Source organism: Pelecanus crispus, chromosome 2, assembly GCF_030463565.1.
Source record: "Pelecanus crispus isolate bPelCri1 chromosome 2, bPelCri1.pri, whole genome shotgun sequence".
Lineage (NCBI taxonomy): Eukaryota > Metazoa > Chordata > Aves > Pelecaniformes > Pelecanidae > Pelecanus > Pelecanus crispus.
This window is the reverse complement of record NC_134644.1, coordinates 77,087,761-77,108,417: the sequence shown is the minus strand read 5'-3', so window position 1 is coordinate 77,108,417 and position 20,657 is coordinate 77,087,761. Positions and strand designations below refer to the sequence as shown.

The 20,657-nt window shown below is 55.6% G+C and overlaps 1 protein-coding gene across 3 annotated transcripts; it reads right to left on the bottom strand.

The window, feature by feature from the left end:
* Positions 1 to 910: 910 nt before the first annotated feature.
* TFAP2A (transcription factor AP-2 alpha) lies at positions 911 to 20,250 on the bottom strand. 3 transcript variants are annotated; one of them, XM_075705102.1, is made up of 8 exons: positions 16,941 to 16,985; positions 13,493 to 13,519; positions 11,726 to 12,160; positions 8,671 to 8,722; positions 6,463 to 6,694; positions 5,236 to 5,354; positions 2,794 to 2,935; positions 911 to 1,199 (listed from the first exon to the last, which is right to left on the bottom strand). In XM_075705102.1, the coding sequence occupies exons 1-8, from the start codon at positions 16,983 to 16,985 to the stop codon at positions 911 to 913; spliced, it is 1,341 nt and encodes a 446-aa protein (XP_075561217.1). The 3 variants fall into 3 exon arrangements, with proteins under 3 accessions (XP_075561217.1, XP_075561219.1, XP_075561218.1); XM_075705104.1 differs by lacking the exons at positions 13,493 to 13,519; positions 16,941 to 16,985 and adding an exon at positions 20,218 to 20,250; XM_075705103.1 differs by lacking the exon at positions 13,493 to 13,519 and having other exon boundaries at positions 16,941 to 16,991.
* Positions 20,251 to 20,657: the final 407 nt, after the last annotated feature.

The following is a 20,657-nucleotide window of genomic DNA, read 5'->3' as shown; positions in this document are numbered from 1 at the left end:
AACTAAGAGGGGAAGATTTAAAACCCACTAAACAAGAGGTAAACGAGATCACCAGATAAATAAAAAAAGGCTTAAAACAGACTCACCATATTTACAATTCCCATTAAATTACACATAAATAAATATATACATACATGAACACTGATTCCCTTATATAATAACCGTGAATCGTGTTGCAATAGAAAGTTCAAGTTGGTCGCTTTACCTTGGACAGGAAAAAGTTCTACAACTGAAGATATGACATGGAACTGCTTGTGTTTTGTGTTCAAGTTTATTCACAATACTGATAAAATGTCATCAGTCCTTTTTGCCTTTTGTTTGTTTGCTGTTGCTGCTGCGGTTGTACTTTTTTCGCTTTTTTTCGTTTTTAATATGGCTACAATCTTAACTGAAGTTTATGTAAGGGAAGGTGGTGATTCAGTCCGGTGAAGCTCATAGAATTTTTTAAGTATTATTTATTTCTTTTTGGTTTTTTTTTTTTTTTATATATTTTTAGAAAAAAAAGTCCTTTTTTTGTTTTGTTTTTGTTTTTTTTTTTCCTCCTTTTGTTTTATTTAAAAAAAAGTTCACAAACTCAAGACAGAACTTTTTTTCTTTGCTGGCTCCGTCCCCCTGTTCTGTTCTCTTAGGCTCCAAACTGGGGTAAAACGATGGTGGCAGCGGGGAGAAGGGGCGGGGGGGGGGCGGGGGGGGGGGCAGAGGGAGAGAATGGAAATGTGGATGCTGGGAAGGGGTGTGGGGAGAGGGCAGAGCAGTCCTGCAGAGTCGGAGAACAGGATTGGCAGAAGGACGCTCATTCTGTTGCTGTAGCCTGGGGTGCTGGGTGCAGGGGAGAGGGAGGAGGAGGGAGATGAATGGATCGATGGGCTATGAGGGGGAAGGGAGAGGAGTGTGTGGGGGGGTGTGTTCCTCACTTTCGGTGCTTCTCCTCTTTGTCGCCGCTTTTGGTGCTGTTGTCTGTGTGGCTGTTGGGATTGTTGCTGAGGTACATTTTGTCCATGGCCTTGAGCGCCTCGGTGAGATAGTTCTGCAGGGCGGTGACGGCAGCGCACACCGCCGGGCTCCCGAAGCCGTGCGAGATGAGGTTGAAGTGGGTCAGGCAGCTCTGGATGCCCGGCTCCAAAATGGGGTTGGGCCGCGAGTTCCCCAGGGGAGATCGGTCCTGAGCCAGCAGGTCGGTGAACTCTTTACAGATCTGTCTGTAGCACAAATGGAGCAGAGAGACAGAGGGAGGGAGGCCGGGAGGGAGGGGAAGAGAGAGGGGGAGAGAAATGAACCATCACTGGCGGCAGCAAAGCCTGTGCACGCTCCCTGCTCCATCGCACGAGCCCCTGGATGGAGGGGGCTGCTGCCCCCGAGCGCACACGTGCTCCCTCGCCTCTCCCTCTCCTCTCTACGCATCCTTCCCCCTAATTCTCACACGTCCCCAGCACGAACGAACCTCTTGCCTTCACCTCGCTCGCACGCACGCACGACTGCGCACACGCATCACGCCCCGGCCCCAGCCAACAGGCAGACAAACAACAGGCACCCAGATAGGCACGCGCACCCCCCGCCTAGCCCCGCCGACCCCCGTGTCGCAGCCCCCCACGCCCTCCCCACAAACACACATCCCCATCCCTGCCCAGCTGGCTTTTGGAGCAGACGGGCAGTTTAAAGTTCCCCAGCAAGGCGGAAGGGAATAGACGGGGTGTGATATCCAGAGGGAGGTTCAGGGATTTATCCACGTCTTGGAAGACCCTTTAGGGTTTTTTTGGAACTGGGGAGAGGCGCGGGCCTCTTCCTTCACAAGGCTAAAACGTGCCCGTGTGTCAGGAAGGAAGAGCGAGGGCAGAGAGGGGAATCGAGGCTTTAAATGAGGGTATTCTGAAACATTTATATATGTACATCTGTATCTCCAAATCCAAAGGGACCTTCCCACAGAGGGGAAGGCTGACGCTAACTGGGGTCTGGAAATTTCCTTCCAGGGGGGCGGGAAGAGAGGATACAAGGGCACGGTCGCAGCAGTTAGGTTGTATCATCCACTCGCTGCACAAATGGTTGGGGAAATAACACACCTTGTAGCAAGAGAGCTCAGAGGCATGTTGAAACAGTCTGTATTCTAAAACGCGCGTTAATGTCTTCCAGCCATAAACAGGCTCCCATCTTCTGCCTGCGCCCTCTGGCACTGTGCCCTTTGGTGACACCTCCATTGGTAATTAAGGGCTACTAAACAACCCTTTTAATTTCCAGCAAACATATCAAAACAATCATTTTCTTTTCACGCACCACCTGGAAGTCTAGGCAGCCCCACCAATGATAAACTCCGCTAGCATTTTAACTGCATACAGATTGTCATTTAAAATATATTTTTAATATCCCTGTATTCGCTAAGTAACAGAGCTGCTTAGGCAGAAAGAACCATTGCCGTTTTTAATGAACTGAAATCCGTTTAATGTGCCAGTTTTATTTTACTGTCAATGGGAAGCCTTCCCTTTCTACCTAAATTGATAAGCTAAGTGAAAAGGCCCGGAAAATGTTTTGCTCTGAAGAATTACTGCTTTTTCTTTAACTAAACATCCACCCACAATTTTCATGACTCGCTTTCAGGGTAATCTGCACGAACTGACTTGATGGAAACCAAGCTGGGTTATAGAGTTCTCCTATAGCAGGAGGGCAAATACACCCCCTCACAATCTGCAAAACCATCAGCCACTGGCTATGTGGCAAACGCTCACAAATAAAAGCTCCAAACCCGGGTTTGTCGCCCTCTCCTCACTTCTGAGCAACATGCCAGAAAGGTAAATGTCTTACTTTGTAGCTAGAAGCATGTTTTTTCTTGTGACTTGCTCGTTTGGATCGGAATGTTGTCGGTTGAGAAATTCAGCTACTGCTTTGGCAGGAAATTCTGTCTCACAAACGTACCCAAAATCTCTAGCTAGATGTACTGCTTCTCCTGAAAAGGGAGGCACGGGTGGGGATGGGAGGGAAACACACAGCTGATCAGTACACATCGCAGAGAGGCAAAAATCCATTAGAAAAAAACAGCACTACATTTTACTTGGGCTTTTCTTCTAAAAAGCTTGGGCTTTTTTTCCTTTGAAAAAGGTAGGGTAAGAAATGCTAATCGCATCTTATCTTGCAGGAGTTTTCTTTGCTTCAGTCGAGGGCAATGCAAATGTGTATTTTCATGACAATCGTTACAAGTGAAATCTCGCATAAGAATTTTTTAAAGTTTACATTGACTCACAGATACTTTCAGACAGGCAGGCTCCATCCACCTAGAATGTGTGCCGAGATTTACATATCCATACCTATACACAGCCATTTACGTACATCTAATTCACGGCTATTTACTCTGGAAATGTTTGTTTGCCTCAGCCACGTCTCTATATTCTTTTGCAATGCATCAATGATTAATATTGATCATAATTACTCCTAGAGCTCTTCTAAATAAAATGCATTAAACAGCTAAGTGTTTAAAATTTAACTTGATCGCATATAATTATATGTTCACCCCCAAACGATTAACCATGAGAATTTTAGGGTCATTCCAGTGAGTCTGTCTGTTTTGTTGATTTTCAAATCTTTGGTTTTAATTTCCTGAACCAGTTGGTTTTTACTGCAGGGCTTCCTGCCATTAGCTCTAGCTCCGGAAGAACGCATGCGCCAATTAGAGCTTCAAAGCCTCAGTCCAGTGAGCTTGTTTCCATAAAATGGAGCGGATCATAAACAATAACAGTACTCTAGAAACTGCCTCATCGCTACAGGACTCAAAGCCCCAGCAATGTTTATACTATCGTCCCCCCAAAATTAGCCATCATCGCTAAGTTATCTGGAGATCGGGCCTCTGGTTTTGTTTTTTTAAAAAATCATTCTTTTAAAGCCATTGTATGCGAAAGCCAAACAGAACACTAGATTACCATAAAACCTTCTCTGTATTCATTAACATCACAAATAATGTTAAGCGTCTACCAAATCTAGACTTCTTACACGAGTTTTCCCCTCGTGATTTTTTACTACAGCGCATCGATGCACTTGCAAAGCCTTTTCAAAAAGATGAAGGCGCTGTAATTTTCATGCAGTATAAATACAGTGCAGCCACTTATCCTGATGTTTAAAAAAATGAAGCCTGGCATCGCGCAGCACTTCTTTCCCCCTCCCTTTGAACATGAAACATTTCTCGCAGAATGCGAAGCAACAACAAAACAAAGCAACAAATTCCCTCCTACACAACCAAACTTAAGCTAGACCGGCATGGCCCGGGCTGAGCTTAAAAGTGCTTTGCAGACTGAACCCGTCTAAAATGCAGTCAAACCCACAAGTGAGGGAAAAGGAGGAGGATCTATTTGCTGGCCTTGGGCTTACTTTGGGCCAGTCCATGTGACACAGCAACTGCTTCAAAACTAAACGACTGCAAACTCTTGAGCGTCCCACCTCCCGGTTCTGACAGCATAGGGCATCCCAAGGCGTTAAAAGTGAGTTGCGCCCTTTCTGGCCAGAGCAGAGTAGGGGAGAACAATATAGCCAAGGGAACATGTGTTCTGAAAATGAGAACCAAAAGGGAGGGTGGGGTGGGGGGGGTGGTACAACTTTGAGGCTCTCAGGACACCATTAATTCATGGTTGAGGTCAAGGATTCCCAAATTAATTCAGGAAGTAATGGTCACGCATTTCTCAAATGCAGATGTCAGAAAACTTAAATGATTTACTGTTATGTGGCTGCAGGCTGGGAGGGAGAGCAAACTTAAAGTAGCTGCAGTTTCTGACATTTAAAATTGCTTGGTTGTCCACCTGTGGCAGAAGGACGGCAGTGAAGCGTTAGAGGTTCTGCTCCCTGTAACTTCCAACTCGACACTGAGGGGTCTCTTACGGGGCTCAGCCCACAGCCGCCGTTCGCAGGGATCCTTCCCATGCTGCTCCCACTTACTCTGGGGCGAGATGACTCATTTGAACAAGGGAGCAAGATGGAGCCCTGAAACCGTCTAGCTCAGAGACTTAAAAGCAAATAAATGGTAGAATGCAATGCTGAGTCTGCAAGACTCACGCAAGCCCCTTTCAGGTTAAAACAAAAAGCAGAGGCACACAATTAACATTTTTTTTCTGAGGCATAGAAAATAACACCCTTCCAATTTCCAATGAGCAGCACTGACTCGGGGGAAAAAAAAACCCAACCCACCACCAAGTCTTCTCCCGTTAGGCAAAAGCAACAGGCACATTTTCCAAAGGAGCCCTCCCGACTCTTTGAGTCACTTACCCTCCACGAGCGACGTGAGCAAGGTAACGTTAGCAGCTTTACGCCTCCCGGCTGGCAGGTTTAATCCTATTTTGTCCAGTTTCTCCCTCAGAGATCTCCCTCCGTTTTTAGACTTCGCCCTGCTCCGCACAGAAAGGCATTGAGAAACGGGGCTGGCGGGGGGCACCCGCTCCCGCCCACGGATCCCCCTGACACATCACCTTCCCACGGAGGGGAGTAAAGGGTTTGGGGGGTGGGGATGGTGGTTACGGGGGGCTGAAGGGTGAGTGTTGCTGAAAGGCGAGTCTCAGACACAGGGACAGGGCTTTGGGTGGCTCCGTGTCTAGGGAGCAGAGGCCATCGCTGAGGCCCAGATCAGCCCCCAGGCTGGCGGGGAGCTCTGGGCACGTCACGGCCGGGGCTGGACCCCTGAGGCAGCTGCCTGAGCCCCCAAGGCGCCACGAATCGGGGGGCAGCTTCTCGCCATGGAGCTGGGGGGCAGATTCTCGCCACGGGCCCAGGGGGCAGCTTCTCGCCACAGCCCACGGGCAGCAGCCCAGGCGTTACGGGAGGGAGGAGGCCCCATTACCGCGGGAGGAGGCCGACCTATACAGTCGGCAGCCCCCGTTACCGCCGCGGAGCATCGCTGCCCTCACACTGATCCCCCCGCGGCCCACCTGCAGCTTTTTCGGCAGAGCCGAACCGGGCCGGGCGGCGGAGGTGGGAGCCACCTTTAATTCATCCTGGATGTTATTCCCTGCCCGGGCGCTGCGTAATGGCCCGGGTGAGGTGGCAGGCCCAGGGCAGCGGGCAGGGAGGGTGCCCATGGCGGGGCACCCACCCATAGCCTCCCCGCTCCTGGGGGGGGGCTGGGGGGGTGGGGGTGTGCGTGTGCGCGCCTTCGCCGTGACGGGACGGTGCGGCCCGGGGGACACGCACACAGGGGCCGCGCTGGGCCCCCTGCCCTCGGCCCAGACCACCAGAAGCGGGGCTGGGGGGGGGGGGGGGGGGCACACAAGGCTGCGCGTTGCCATGGCTACAGCCCCCCCCCCCGCGCCTCGCAGCGCTGCCCCGGCGGCCGCGCGCGCCCCGACCCCTAGCGGCGGGCGCCGCGCCCCACCCCCCCCCCCCGTGTGGGCTCTCCTCATCCTCCTCATCCTCATCCTCGTCCTCCTCCCTCCCGCCCCGCACGGCGGCAGCGGGCGCTATCGGCCGCCACCCCGCCTCCCGCCTTCCCCCGCCCCTCACCTCCGGAGCACCCCGCCCAGCAGGGAGGCGTTGAGGCACTCGGGCGGCGAGAGGCGTCTCTGCACTTCCGCCACCGTGACCTTGTACTTGGAGGTGGAGCTGAGCAGCGAGAGGCGGCCCGGCACCGAGCAGAAGACCTCGTTGGGGTTCACCACCCCGCCGAAGAGCGTGTCCTTGTTGATGGGGATGGAGGAGACGGCGTTGTTGTTAGACTTGGAGAGGGACACGGGGCCTGCAGGGAGGGAGGAGCAGGGAGGTGAGGGTGAGGAGCGGGCGGGGAAGGTTGGGGGGGGGGGGGGGGGGCGGCCGCCGCCGGGCACCCGAGCCGCCCGCCGCGGCCAGCCCCGGCCCCGCACCGCCTGCGGGGCGGGGGGGGAGCGGGGGCAGGCGAGGGCAGGGCGAGCTCGCCGGGAGAGCGCGGGGCGACCCCCGACCCGCAGCAAAAGACATTAAAAAAAATAACCCGGCGGGCCCCCGTGCTGCCCGCCCGCGCACCCCCCCCCCCGCCGCCTCCAGCCCGGAGCGAGCGCACGCCGTCGGGGGGCTGATGTCTGTTTGTTAAAGCACGTCAGTACCGGCCGCGTTAGACGTCACGGGTAAGGCCGGCCCGTCACGGGCGCCGCCGGCTGCCTTGCCCGCGGAGGGCGGGCAGAGCCCGGGGGAGCGGCACCAGCGGCCGCCCGGGCGTCGGCGCAGCGGGGGCAGCGCTCGGCTGCCGGCGGAGGCTCCCCGGGGGACGCCGCTGCCCAGCCCGCCCCGCCGCCTTTCCAGGGCGCAACTTTTGACGTGGGGAAAAAAAAAAAAAAAACCAACAAAAAGCCACCAACCAAAACCAACAAAAAAACCCCCAACCCACGTAACGCAGCGAAGAGCCGGCACGCGTGTGGGTACGGAGCGCGCCCCGCCGGCGGCCAGCGCCGGTCGCTGCCCAAAATAAAGCCTGGTCCCTCCCCAAAAGACGCGGCGGCTGGCTGGGGAGGCGCCGGGCCCTGCCGCCGTTCGTGCCGTGCCCGCCGGCCCCGGGTACCGGCCGGGTCCGCCGGCCGCCTTCCCCTTCTCCTCCGCCCTAGCCCGGCTGCTCTTCGCGGGCGCAGTCCAAGCGAGCGGGGGGCTCTCTCCGTTTTGGATAGATCACTTGTGACATTAATAGCTCTGGGAAGGCTAATAGATACAACAGGAGTTAAACGAACTCTTGAGATTACTAATAAAAGAGCCAATTATCATGTCGACTTGGAAAGAGCATCTCTTAAGATTTATCCCTTGCACATCTAATTTGACGTGACAAAGGCTTCACGGGAGGGGGGGGGTGAAACTTTTGAGCTCGCTGGCTGCACAGCGATTAGGGTTAGAGAGGAGAGCGGCTCTGCACAGCTCCGGTGGCGGCCGGGGTACCCAAATTCCAGGCGGCTGCGCAGCCACTGCACCCCTCAGAGCAGGCAGCAGCTAACTACGCCTTCAGCCCCGCGAGTTTTACTCCAACAGCAGCTCCCCACGCGGGATCCAAAAGGCAAACCGATCGCTTTACACCGAGAACCTGCTTTGCAAACTGCCCCTGTGCCACCTTCCCCGATCCTTCGGTCGTCCGAAGAAAGACGGGAAAAGAAAACCCAGGGCAAACACGCCACAAGTATTTTGCACGATTTGGGGAAGAGTTTCCAAGCCATTCAATTCCGAGTGAAGCAAGCGCACAAAGCCAACGAAAACCAAACCGCCCTGACGGACAGCCATCAGTTCCCAGAAACTCGCCCCTTGTTCTCCAGCAGCCCACCTCATCACCGCCGCGATTTAAATAAGAAAACCCGGAGAAGGAGGAACAACGTGTTCTCTTTCACAGCCCAGTTTACCAACAACGATTAAACCCCGCCGCTCAGGCAGATGCATGGGGCAAACCATCAAACCGAATTGCTTGCTAATGCACTAAAATACCCGCTCGGATTTTCTAGATCATCTGCTAACATTTTCCCTCGTTAACGACAACAATAATTAAAATACCCGGCAAACGCGGCCGTTTAAGCAGCGGGTTGAACAGATTTCAACCCGTTTTCTTTCTCTGCCCCCAACATTTTGGCCAACACTACGTGCCAGAGGAAGGAGCGGGGGGCCGGGGGGGGGGGGGTGGGGGGGGGGGGGTGAGGCCGGGTAAGTCCTCCCTGCGAGTAGTCCCCAGCCTGTGACGACACGTTTGGAATGCGCAAGGAAACGGCTTACCTTTCTTAATTACAGTTTGATCTGGGATGTTAATACCGGGGTCTTCTACGTGCTGCAACAAAAGGAAGAGGCAGGGATGTAAATGTGCGACCACAACAAAAGGCGGGGAGGGCTGGGGTGCGGGAGAAGTTTTTTTGTGTGTGTGTATGTGTGTGTCCCTCCCCGGGCACGGTGCAGGGAGGGAAACAACAGATCCTGCGGCGGGGGGGGGGGGGGGGGGGGGAAGACGGGATTTGGGGGGGGATTTCCTTTATCGGGAGGAATCCTGCATCCCTCCCCGCTCTTCCCCCGTGCCCCGAGAAGAAGAAGAAAAAAATTATAAACCTCCCCCACACCCCCGGGGCTTGCCCGGCCGAGCCCGGCACCCAAGTGGCCTCCAGCTTCTGCGGGCTCCCTCCTGCCGCCCGCCCTCCCCGGGAAGCGGCCCCGGCCCGGCCCCGCCGCTGCGCCGGCTCCCGCGCCCCCGGGAGGGAAAGCACAAAGGAGGGGGGGACCGGGGGGTGGGGGGGGTGGGGTGGTGGCCCACGCACCCCGGGCCCCCCCACTATTGTCCCCTCGCAGGTTCCGCGGTCGCGGCTACAGCTGGGCTTCGCGCGGCGGAGTCACGACGTGATTAGAAAGTCAAATGAAATCGTGTTTTCTAATTCCAAAAACTGACAGGCAATATAATGTCTGGCTGTGTTTACAAATTAACACCAGTGCTGCTGAGATAGAAGATTTCGCAATGGTTACAAAACCCAGGCATTACCATTTAAAAAACTATTACTTCCTTCTCTAGTCTTTGTCCAACAATAATACTGATTCTAACATTTTCCATTCTGTCTTGGATTTATGCTCCTGTTAATTGTGCCTGATCTCAATGATTCCGGGTGGATGGTACTAAGTTGCTTTATTACAGGTTTTATTATACTCAATGCTCTCATTTGTAACTTGCCTAAAGTGCTTCTGGATTTAAGTATAATTAAATTGAGAAATGTTCAGAAATGACTACTGCTGCAGTTCTTGTGTTTTAACTATATGGGGAAATATGATCCCTTTATGCATGCACCCTAAACCCATAAAGTAAATGTACTGTGGCATAATACTTTTATTTGTGTTATTTCTACACATATTCCATACCGGGAGGACTGTTAACTTTAAAATCCCACAGAGATATTTATGATTAAATAATTTTCACCATCTACTTGATTTTCTTAAATATTTAGCAGTCATTTTTATTAAAGGTTAACTGTTGCAGCAACGGAAAAATTCAAAAAGGACCCTTTCCTGACCCAGATTTCTGTAAAGGATTTTTTTTTTTTGGCATAACTAGATAAAAGACTCTTAAAAGATACATCCTCTTATTTTTATGCTTTCCTTCATGCAGCCTGCTGATTCAGTTTTACAGAAGGGGAAAAAAAAAAAGCCAACAACATTGGCTGGGCTGGTTTAAGGATTTAAACCAGATGGCATTTGGTTTTCACAAAGTATAGCAATGCTATTAATTCGTAGATCCCTGAAAGGCAAATCAAATGATTTGTACTTAAAATATCTGCAGAGGAGGCTTCCCGAATCAGCCCACTGCCACGGAGCACAATTGAGGAGAGGAAGAATTCGAGAGAACATTTTAGGTCATGTTCCTCCTACAGCAATCAGGGGCTTGCAGTCAACAAATTAGTTTATTCTTACTATTGCCTCCATGTTATTTTATATCAAGTTTAAAGAATCGACCTGCCTTTAACGGATCCAAATTGCTTACTAAATCCTCCACTTTGGGAAACGTATGCGTTTATTGCAAAACTGCTAAACATAACCAGCAATTTTCTGTGGCTAATTTAGCCAGATGAGGGCTGTAATAAATTCACTATTTTCCCCGAGTATAATTTACAAAAGATTTCAAAATGACCCCCAAAAATAGGTAAGTTCATCTGAACATTATCCTTGCAACACGAAACTGTACTCATTAAACTGTCAGCAAATATATTGTTGTAATATTTGATCCTGTAATTTGGGATGGCATTTCAGCAAAAATCACATCCAGATACCACAGTTCCCTCCTCTTTCCTCCTGCAAGTCGAGCAGCTTCAGTCCCTCAGCACGAGCTCTGCGGGCTTTAATGAATTTATTGCCATGTTCTAATTCCATTTTCGGGGAGAAGCCCCCAAAGATGAACTTTGATCACGACCTATCACGTTGCGTAAGGCCACTTTCCTAAGCGAACAATAGCCCTGGCTTGCTTTGTAAATAGCCCGTGCACTAATGTCATGCTTAATTAGAAATCATTTTTTTAATCTGTATTTATCGATAACAGAGTTAGGTCCCCCAAATAATGCATCCTCCAATAGGCTCCCAACATCTAATTTAATATAGGGTGTAGCAGGTCTGGCTCGAATTTGATAACCTATAGCTAATGATTTATGAGGTCATCCCTTTGCACCGCTGCTAAAAGAAGGCGGCAGCGTTTTAATATACCTCTTCCCTGATTTGTCAATTAATTCCTTTAGAGAAGAGGATCTGCCGGTATCCTCTTACAGCTTTAGACATCGTTATCCCATATGCCAATTCTGTAATCACGGGAAACCGATTTTTCCTTCTTAGGCCACTTTCACCCACTTTTTTTTTTTTTTTTTTTCCCCCCCTCTTTCCTTCCCACTTTACGTTTGCCTGGGAGGACATTTAATGAGATCTCGCATTTCAGACTCGTGTTTTTCCCAAGGCAGCGAGAAATCCCCAAATGCACGGCCCTGTGGTGATATTACATATTCTTCCAATCGTAACAGCTTATTGTCATTGAGAAGGAAAGATATTGTTAACGATGACAGTCATTTGATTTATTTATATTTTAGCGGGCGCGTTAGCGGGGAGGCGTCGCGCAGGGACGAGCCGCGAGAACCTATTGTTCTAGGTGGGGGCTGCGCCTTTCCCGCGGGGGGGGGGGGGGGGTGTCTCTTCTTCCCTCCCCCTTTTTTTTGGGGGGGAGGGGGGGTCCCCCTCCCTCCCCGCGAAGTTCGTTCTCCCGCAGGGAGGGGGACGGGGGAGCGGGGCGAGCGGGCCCCGGGGCGGCCCCGTCTCTTACCGGCACGTCCTCGATGGCGTGGGGGATGGAGTGGAGGGGCAGGTCGGCCAGCCCCGAGCCCAGCCCGTGGGGGGCGTGCAGCAGGTCGTCGTGCCGTCGGTAGTCCCTGCGTGGGTCGAGCCCCGAGAGCTGGTGGGGCAACCCCCGGTGCGTGTGGAGCAGCCCCGTCTCCTGGCTCTGCCTCTGTCCCGGCCATCCTGGGTGCTGGGGCTGCGGCTGGGCATGGAGGGGGTTGAGGCTGTAGGGGTCGTTCACGTGGGAGTAGGGGTCCTGAGACTGGGGGTAGATGGGCTGGTAAGGGGGGGGGAAGTAGGGGGGCTGGAAGTCGGCGTTGGGGGTGTGGGAGAGCGGCGGGGCGCTGGTGTAGGGAGACTGACCCACGGTCCCCAACTGGGGTAGCCGGGCTGTCCCGTTGCTGGTACTGTCGTGGCGCTCCTGAGGTTTGGGAGGCGGGGGGGGCGGGGGGGTGGACGACGGAGGGGGGGGGGGGGGAGGAAGGGGAGGGGGGAGGAGGGGGGAGAAAAGAAAAACAAAGATAAAAATCAAACTGTTTCTCCTCAAAATCGGCTTGCGAATTTCACTTATGGGGCAAAGACGGGCAATTCGTCCGCTCCGAGGCGGAGAAGAGCAGATCTGGGGATTTCTCTGCCTCTGATTTCCCCTCGCGCACAATTAAGAGGCAGTCTCGCATTTTAAAATAATAATAATAGTAGTAATAATAATAATAATGGCCATAATGATAACAGCAACAATTATAACAGGATTGCTTACAATAATTAATAAAACATTGCGGCGGTACAGCGCGGATTCCCAACAGATCGCTCCCCGGCATTTCAGGAGCAGGTATTTCCCGCAGATAAAAAGAACAATTCTGAAGCGGGCATTATCAAAATAAGAATTCTACCACGACCCAAAATCCCCCCGCTGGCCCTGGACAGAACCGAGACAAATACTGTCGCCGGGATTCCCGATATCGCATCCCCAGAAAACCCTGGAAAATCCAAGCCCACTGCCATTTTGTTACCAGAAGACGCCGAAATAGGCTCTAAACAAACCGGTCGTTCCCCCCGCGAGTTTTACAAATCTTTCGGGGCGAAGGCACTGCCACGGTCCCCCGCCTACGGGGAGAGCCGCCCCGGTGCCCGGCCGAGCTCCCCGCTGGCCGGCGGGCGATTTGGGAGCGGAGGGGCCGGCGGCGGCGGCCGGGCCGGCGGGGAAGCGGAGGAATGCGCCGGGCGGCCGGGGGGGAGCGACGCCCCGGGCCCCTCCGCCCCGACGGGCGAGCGGCACCGAAATGCGCCCGGGCGTTTCGGCAGGGCTCTGACGGCTCCCGCGGCCGGGCAGAAGAGCCCACGGGTATGTCCGGGGAAAAAGGCATGGCCTCCAAGGAGAAGGAGGAGGAGGAGGATTCAAGGGAAAGAGCCACCATCCCGAAAAAGGGAAACGAGAAAGCTGAAAATATCCCGTTTGCAGGTGGCAAGGTGAAGAAATCGTAGCGGTAGGGTCCAAGTAAAGCCTTTTGCCGTTCGCTCGAAGCACACCAAAAAAAAAAAAAAAAGAAAAAAAGGGGGGGGGAGGAGAAAAAAAGAAAAGACAGAAGGGGGGGGGAAGGTAAAGCAACGAATTTATAAAAACGAAAGGGAAAAAAAAAAAAAAAAAAGCCCTCTCCAGAAAGCTGGCTGCGAAATCCCGACCGCCACCGCCGACAACAATAGCAACACCCAGCACACACCAAACCCCCTCCGAGAGAAACGTGAAGCAACTCACCATAGCCGAAAAACTGTGTACTAACATCTGCGAAGAGTCGGGGGTTACAAGTCAAGGTAGAAAAAAAAAAAAAAAAAACCAACAAAAAACAAAACCACCAAAAAAACCAAAAAGCCCCCAAAAGGCAGAGGAGAGGGAGCGGCGGAGCGCGCAGCCCCCGGCGGAGCCCCGCGGGTGCGGGCGCGGCGCGGGCGCGGAGGGAGCGCGGCCGGATCCCGGCGCTAGGCGCGGGCGGCGGCACCGGGGCGCCGGGGCTGCTCCTGCACCGCGGGCGCGCCACTATAATCCATCAGAACTTGCACCGATCTCTGCAGCCCTTCATCGGGTGTTGCCAAGGCGAGCTCTCTATCCTGGCGTGGTGTAAGGAGTCAAAGTTGGTTGCTTTTTTTTTTTTTTTCCTTTTTTTTTTTTGTTTTGTTTTGCGCGCGGTTTTTGCCTTTTTTTTTTTTTGTTTTGTTTTTAGCGTGTGTGTGTTTCTTTCTTAATCCTTTTTTTTTTTTTTTTTCCTCTGTCTCTTTCTTTTTCTCCTTTGACTTAGCTGCTGCTTCACTTGAGCTCCTAATAACAGATCTGCTGCCTTCCTGGAGACTCCTAATAGCAGATATTCATGACTATTAATATTACACGAATACTTAATAAGGGAAGAATGGCTGGAAATCGAGCGTGAGCGAGAAGGCAACTCAAGGCAGAGCCTGTTCTAAATGACGTCCATTGAATGAAGAATCAGTGTATCTAATCAGAGATGGGGGAGAGGGAGAGGGAGAGAGAGACAAAAAGGGAGAGAGAGGGAGCGGGAGAGAGAGAGGGGGGACATGCTGCTGCGTCTGACGAATCACAGGAAAGGGGCAACATTTTAAAAGGTTGCAGGGCATGCAAAAGTGAAAGAGAAAGAGATCCGGAGAGAGGGAGAGGGTGGGAGCCAGGAGGGGGGCGCGGAGCGGGGGGGGGGGGAGAGAGACGGGCAGAAGGAGAGAGGGGAGGGGGCGCGGGATCCCCCCTTCCTTCCCTTCCCTTCGCTTCCCTTCCCCTCCCTCCCCCCCACACCCCCCGCCTCCCCCTGCCCCCCGCCCCGCGGTCCTTCGCGGGCGCACCTCGGGCTGCGGCTGCTGCGCGTAGCCGGCCTCAAAGCCCAGGGAGAAGAGCGGCTGCTGGCTGCCCGCTTGGCTCTTGCCGCCCTCGGCCGCGCCGCCGCCGCCGCCGCCGCCTTTGCGCGGGGTGGGCTCCGCGGGGCCGCCCGCCGCCGCCGCCCCGTCCATGCCTCGACGGCGCCCCGCCGAGGGGCTCCCCGCGCCGCTGCCCCCGCCCCGCGCCGCCGAGCCGGCTCGCCTCCGTGCCCCGCGTCCCGGAAACCGGCTGGGAAAGTTTTTTTTTTTTGGGTGTCTCCCCTTCTGGGTGTCAGCCGTCCCTCCTCCTCCGGGTCGAGCCCAGCGCCGAGGCCGGCGGGCGCCCGGGGCGGGGGGGCTGGGGAGCCCAAGGAGCATCCGCCGGGCTCCCCGCGGCCCCCCTCTCGCAGGATCCGGGAAAAGACGGGGGGGAAAAGGCAGGAGGCGGCGAGGCGGGGAGGGAAGGAGGGCGGGAGGGACGCGGGGCGGGGGGGGGGGGGGAGAGGGAGCCGGGAAAAGAGGCAAGGCGAGCGCTTCTCCCGGCCCAGACAAGCCGGGGCTCCGGCGCAACCCGTCGGACTGGCTGTGCAACTCCCAAACAACTCCCTCAAGCAGGCACCGCTCCGCGCTCCGCCGCTGCCCCGCCGCCGCCGCCCGGCCCCGCGCTCCGCCCGCCCGCCCCCGGCCCCCCAGCGCCGGCCTTTCATCCCGCTTTTCCTTCCCCTCTTTTTTTTTTTTTTTTTTTTTTTTTTTTTTTTTCCTTCCCTCCCCTCTTTTAAAGGCAGGCCGTACCCCGGCCAGGGTACAGCCGCCCTCTTTCCCCTCCTCTCCGCCAAATCACCTCGCCTCCGCTCCCCAGGAAAACGCGGAGAGCCAACCGCACCCGCGCGCACGAAAGCCGGCGGGCTCCGGCGGAGCGGCCGCCGCCGCCGCTCCCTCCGTGCTCGGTAGCACCTCGGTGCGAAGTCCCATTAGCACAAGGCAACAAAAGCCATCGGCGATGAAATCCGCACGCTCGCACGTGTGCACACTTGAACACCGATCCTGGGGGGAGGGAGGGAGGGGGAGAGACACGCTTTCCTCCCGAAATCCAGCTGAGGAATATATATACATATATAAATTTTTTTTTTTCCGGCTTCAAAAAAAAAAAAAAAAACAAAAACAACACCAAAAAACACCCCTGACACCTCATTCCTAGAAATCAAGCATCCGCCAGCGAGTGGATCTAAGAGCTCAGCTCCCGCACCGGGAGACAGCTTTATCCCAAACTCCTCGGTCGGGGACTAAACCACCAAATCATTTAGTCGGCGGTGAGTCTGGCGAGTCCTCGGTCCCTTCCCTAAGCTACAGCATCGCCCAAAGCAGCGGCAGGGTCGGATGGGAGCGTGGCCCCCCCTTCGCCCCAGACATGCACGTCGGCAAAGGCTCCGCCGAGGCTGGGGGTACCTTCCCGCGTGGGTCACCACCAAATAACTGCGTTCATTTGCGAAGTGGAGTCCTTTATTGCGCGGTTTAAACGCACTGCACAGGCAACTTTTGCGAAGCGGGTGACAATGGTATTCGTTGGTTTGAGACTAGGCATGGGTCCTGGGCATCGCTCTTCTTTTTCCTCTTCTCCTTTTTGTCAGATTAAAAGACACTCGCCTCTTTCTAAAAATACGGATGCACACACAGACACACAGAGATGCGCGCACACGATCTGTGTGCTGAACGGCTCCAAATACCAAATTAAGTGTTTTTTTTTTTTTTCCCCAAGCAGTTAAAATATCGCTCAAAGCCGTGGCAGTGCGTCCCTGAAAATTAGGAGGCTGGGGGAACACTACTCCCCAAACCGTGATTTCGGTTCGGCAAGCTGACCCCTGCAAATTTGTGCAGCTCGGTATGATCAAGCCGCAGCTACATCGAAAAGGCTGAATTTAAGCGTCGGTCCTGAGCCAATTTATTGGGATGCCTCGGGTACCTGGCGTGTAAGAATAATTCTCTTCCCTTTGTCTCTTTGCCCTTTCATTCACTCACTCATCCGTCCATTCATTCAGCCAGCCAGCCATCCATATGGATGAGTGTAGCATCCTACAGAGCCTTATCTACGGAGGATCTACCTATAGACCAGACTGCTGCTGGCTCCTGTTTGCCTTTCCTCAGACACTTCCGACAAAGCCGGGTTTCCACAAGCCCCGAAGTTCCTGGGGAAGGACCCCAGCCCCTCTCCAGCCGCAGGACCGCAAGGAAGCCTGGCGAAGGAGCAGAAGTTTTCCTAAACGAAATTGAGAGACGGAGGGATGCTGCAGGCTCCCGCTCGCAGCTGCGAGGCCGGGGGCTCTGCCCCGGCCGGGGGAAGCGCTTACCTCACATTCCTCATACTTGATATTATCCGTCAGTTTCCAAAGCATTTTCATGGATTGGCGTGAGAGAGAGAGAGGATTTGGTTCTCCCTGCCTTTCCCTACGGTGGCGGTGCCGGGGCGGCGTGGGGAGCGCGGCTGGCGGAGGCTCTGCAGCGCTCCCGTCCGCGCTCGGAGATCTCCCTCTAATGGTGGAAACTTTTCCCTTTTCCAGCTCTTTACCCACAGCCTAATCGCCTCATTAGCATATCAACAACAGCCCAATTGCTCGCCAGCACAACAACCTGCAGCGATGGACACAGGTAGAAAGGACCCACGAGCAAAAAAAAAAAAAAAAAGAAAAAAAGAAAGGAAAAAAAAAAATGTTTTCTCCAACCCGCCGAGCCCCGGCGCGGGGGGGGCAGCGGGCCCTGCCTGCGGGCGAGCGGGGCTCGCCGGCCACCGCTCCCCCCGCGCCTCTGCCTGCCAGCGGGGAGGAAAGTGGCCAGCGAAATCAAAAAGACGGCTGGCCCTTCCTCCGCAGAGAGTTTGGGGTTAGCCATGAAGCCACCCCCCACTTTTTTTTTTTTTTAATTCCCCCCCTCCCCCCTTTTTTTTTTTCCCCCCACGAGGTTTAAAGAAACCAAAGCGAGGAGAAACGAGAGTCGGGTCTTCCTCTAACGAGGTTATTGTCTGCGGAGGCTTCTGTTGCCCTCTGGATTTGATTTGATCTTTTTGGTGGATATTTGAAAAGCTTCTTTCTTTTGTAAACTATTTTGTTCCTCTCGGCTCTGTTGGCTATCGGTCTTCAAAAAAAAAAAAAAAAAAAAAAACCAAACAAAACAAACCATAACCTCCCAGATAGAAGTGAGCGAGCGGTAATGCGAGTGCAGCAGGAGCCAAAAAGTCTTTTGCAAGCACTTGAGCAAAGGGACAAAACAATGACCATAATAAAACTTTGGTACTTTCTTAGGTGGAGCGCTTCGTTTGCCTGACAATGTGCCGCTAAGCGAGGGCTCAGCCCGCCCTCCCGGGGGGCTGCTTTTCCACCCTTCTCCTCTTTTATTTCCCCGGGTGCCCAGCCTGGATCCAATCCACCGAAAGGCTCCGTTTCCCCCGATTTTCTTCTTCTTTTTTTTTTTTTTTTTTTTTCTCTCCCTGATCCCACGCCGCTCCTACCGGCGAGGCGTCCTCCTCTCCGTGGGGCCAGCGTGTCGGGCCTGGCGCCGCTCCCCACGCCCCCCGGGCCCCCAGGGGTCCCCCGGAGCCGGGCATCCCCACGCAGGGCGGGGTGGGGGGGGAGGACCTGGCTGCCCTGCCGCTCCCCGAAACTTCCCCTCTGCCAACCGCAAAACCTGCCCCGTCGGCCTGGGAGACCCTCCCGGGGCCACCCCCCGACGCCGGGGGAAAAATTAGTGCCTGGGGGAGCAAACAGCCCCTCCGCTCCACGGGGAAGCCGCAGTGGGCCCTCGGGAGGGCCGCACACGCGTCCCCACGCCGGGAAGGGCGGCAAAGCCTCCAGGCTCCCGGGCCTGCTCCTTCACACACACACAATCTACATCACCAAAATGGATTAATTTTTTTTTTTTTTTCTTCTTCTTCTTTCCCCTTCCCCCCTCCCCCCCCCCCCCCCCCCCCCGATGCTCTTTTTCACCAGCGCTTTTGTCTGCAAGTGGCAGGAGAGTAAATTGTTGTTTTTACTCCCGTTGAGGTTCAAATGGAGCTGGCAGATTAAGCCTAGTTAATGCCCCGGGGAGGGGGGGGGGGACGAGAAAAAGAGGAGGGGAGGCGGGCAACGAAGGGGCCCATCGCCCCTTAGCGCCGTCCTGGCGGAGCCGGGCCGGCCGGCAGAGCCTCCCACCCGGGACAGCCTCCCACCCGCGGCCGCCCGGGACTCCCGTGGGCCAAAGGCCCGGCCCTTGTCCCTCCTCTCCCCCGGCCCCGGGCCGGCTGGGGTGCGGGGGTAAGAGGGGAGGGGGCGGCTTTCCCCAAGAGCCCCGCGGGGTGCAGCGGAAGGCGGCTCCTGCGCTCCCCGCCGTGGGTCCGCCCGGCCCGGCCCCTCCAGGCCCCCCTCCCCGCCTGCAGCGCCGGGGAGCCCGAGCAAGGAGGGCCGGGGTGTAAGGAAAAGTCGGGAAGAGATTTCAAGGCAGATAGCCCGTAAGTGCGATTACATAAGAGTTGACTTCAGTAAAAAAAAAAAAAAAAAATTAAAAATCCTCTTTTGATCGCTTCTCCGACCTGATAAAAAGACGCCAGTTCTAACTGTAAAAATAATTAAGAAGATATTTTTGTTTGCTGCATTTTCTTTTTTTTTTTTTTGGCAGACGACTTACTGCTACATTGAAAAAAAAAAAAATTAAATAAGGCAGTCCCGAGAAAAACTTAGTCGAGAGATTTGAAAAGTTGGGAGCAGAAAAAGAAGCTAGGCTCCCAGCTGGAACTGGACTGTCCTGAAAAAAAAGTAGTCGCTTTTCGGTAATGAAAGCCCGGGTGTTTGGACTGGACAGTTCGTCTGCCCTTTTATCAGCCGGCAAAACCGCGCCGGCCCGGCCGGAGCCGAGGGACGTCGGGAGGCTGGAGGGATTCCCAAGGTCTCCCCTTTTGGGAGCCGCCGTAACTCCACACGCGTCGGCTCGCCCGTGGGGCGGGTAGGTCCCCCCGGGTCCGCGGGGCTGGGCGAGGCCCCGGCGGGCCGCGTTTTCCCCTCCCGGCCGCTTTCGCCGCTGGGTTCTGCTTTCCCTCCAGCTCATCCCCGCGGCAGCGCTTTCCACGGGCGCTCCCGGCGCCTCTACCGCCGGGTGGGACCCGGCAGCGCTATTTTTCCACGGGACGGGCTCGGGTGGGAGCTCACAGCGACGTTTCAAGCCCCCGCGGCCCGTTTGGGAAGCGCGGCCCCGGGCCACACCGGCGGCCGCTGCCACGCGTGGGGGCTCGGCGCGCTGCGGGGGCAGCCCCGGGGGCTCCGCGGCGGGACGGCGGCCGCCAGCCCCGGGCAGAGGGACGGCGGGCGAGCACACGCCGCCCTTCGCTGGCCCAGGCTGCCGGGCGGCTCAGCCCCGGGCCGGGACACCCCCGGGGGCGGCGGGGGCAGCCCTCGCCCCTCCCGGCCCCGGCCCGCCGCTCTCTACCTGTTGCAGCCGGGCCGAGCCGTGGGGCCATCCCCGCACGGGCAACAGCACGATCGCCAACCCCGGCGCCGGGTTTGCCCCCGGTCCCTCCCGGCCCGTCACCTTTCCCGCTCCAGCCCTGCCTCCCGTCCCAAAATAACAACGCTCCCCCCCAGGGCGGGAGGGTCACCTTACCTGCCAGTCCCCCATTTTGGCAAGGATAGACATCCTGGCTGCGGGCTCCGGATCCCCAGGTCCCTGCCAGTCATGGACTGCGAGGGCAAGCGACCCGCCGGGATACCTGTGGGTAAATCCTCCCTTACCTGCGCCGGGACTCTCTCACCTGGCCATAAAGAGCTGGGTGCTCCCTGCCCGCGCCTGCGCGCTGCCTCCGCGCTGCCTGCGCGCTGCCCCCCACCGCCGCACTCCCACGGCGCCCGGCCCGGCCCCGCCGCCCCCCACCCCACCCGGGGGGGGGGGGACACCGCCGACAACCCCCCCGGGGAGCCTTCCGGGCGTGCCCCGGCCGCGCTGCAGCCGCCGGGCAGCTGCCCGCTTCGCTGCCCCAAAGGCCAGCCCCGAGCGGCGGGCAGCTCTGCCCGCCCGGCTGCCTGCGGCCGGGGTGGGGTCGGGCG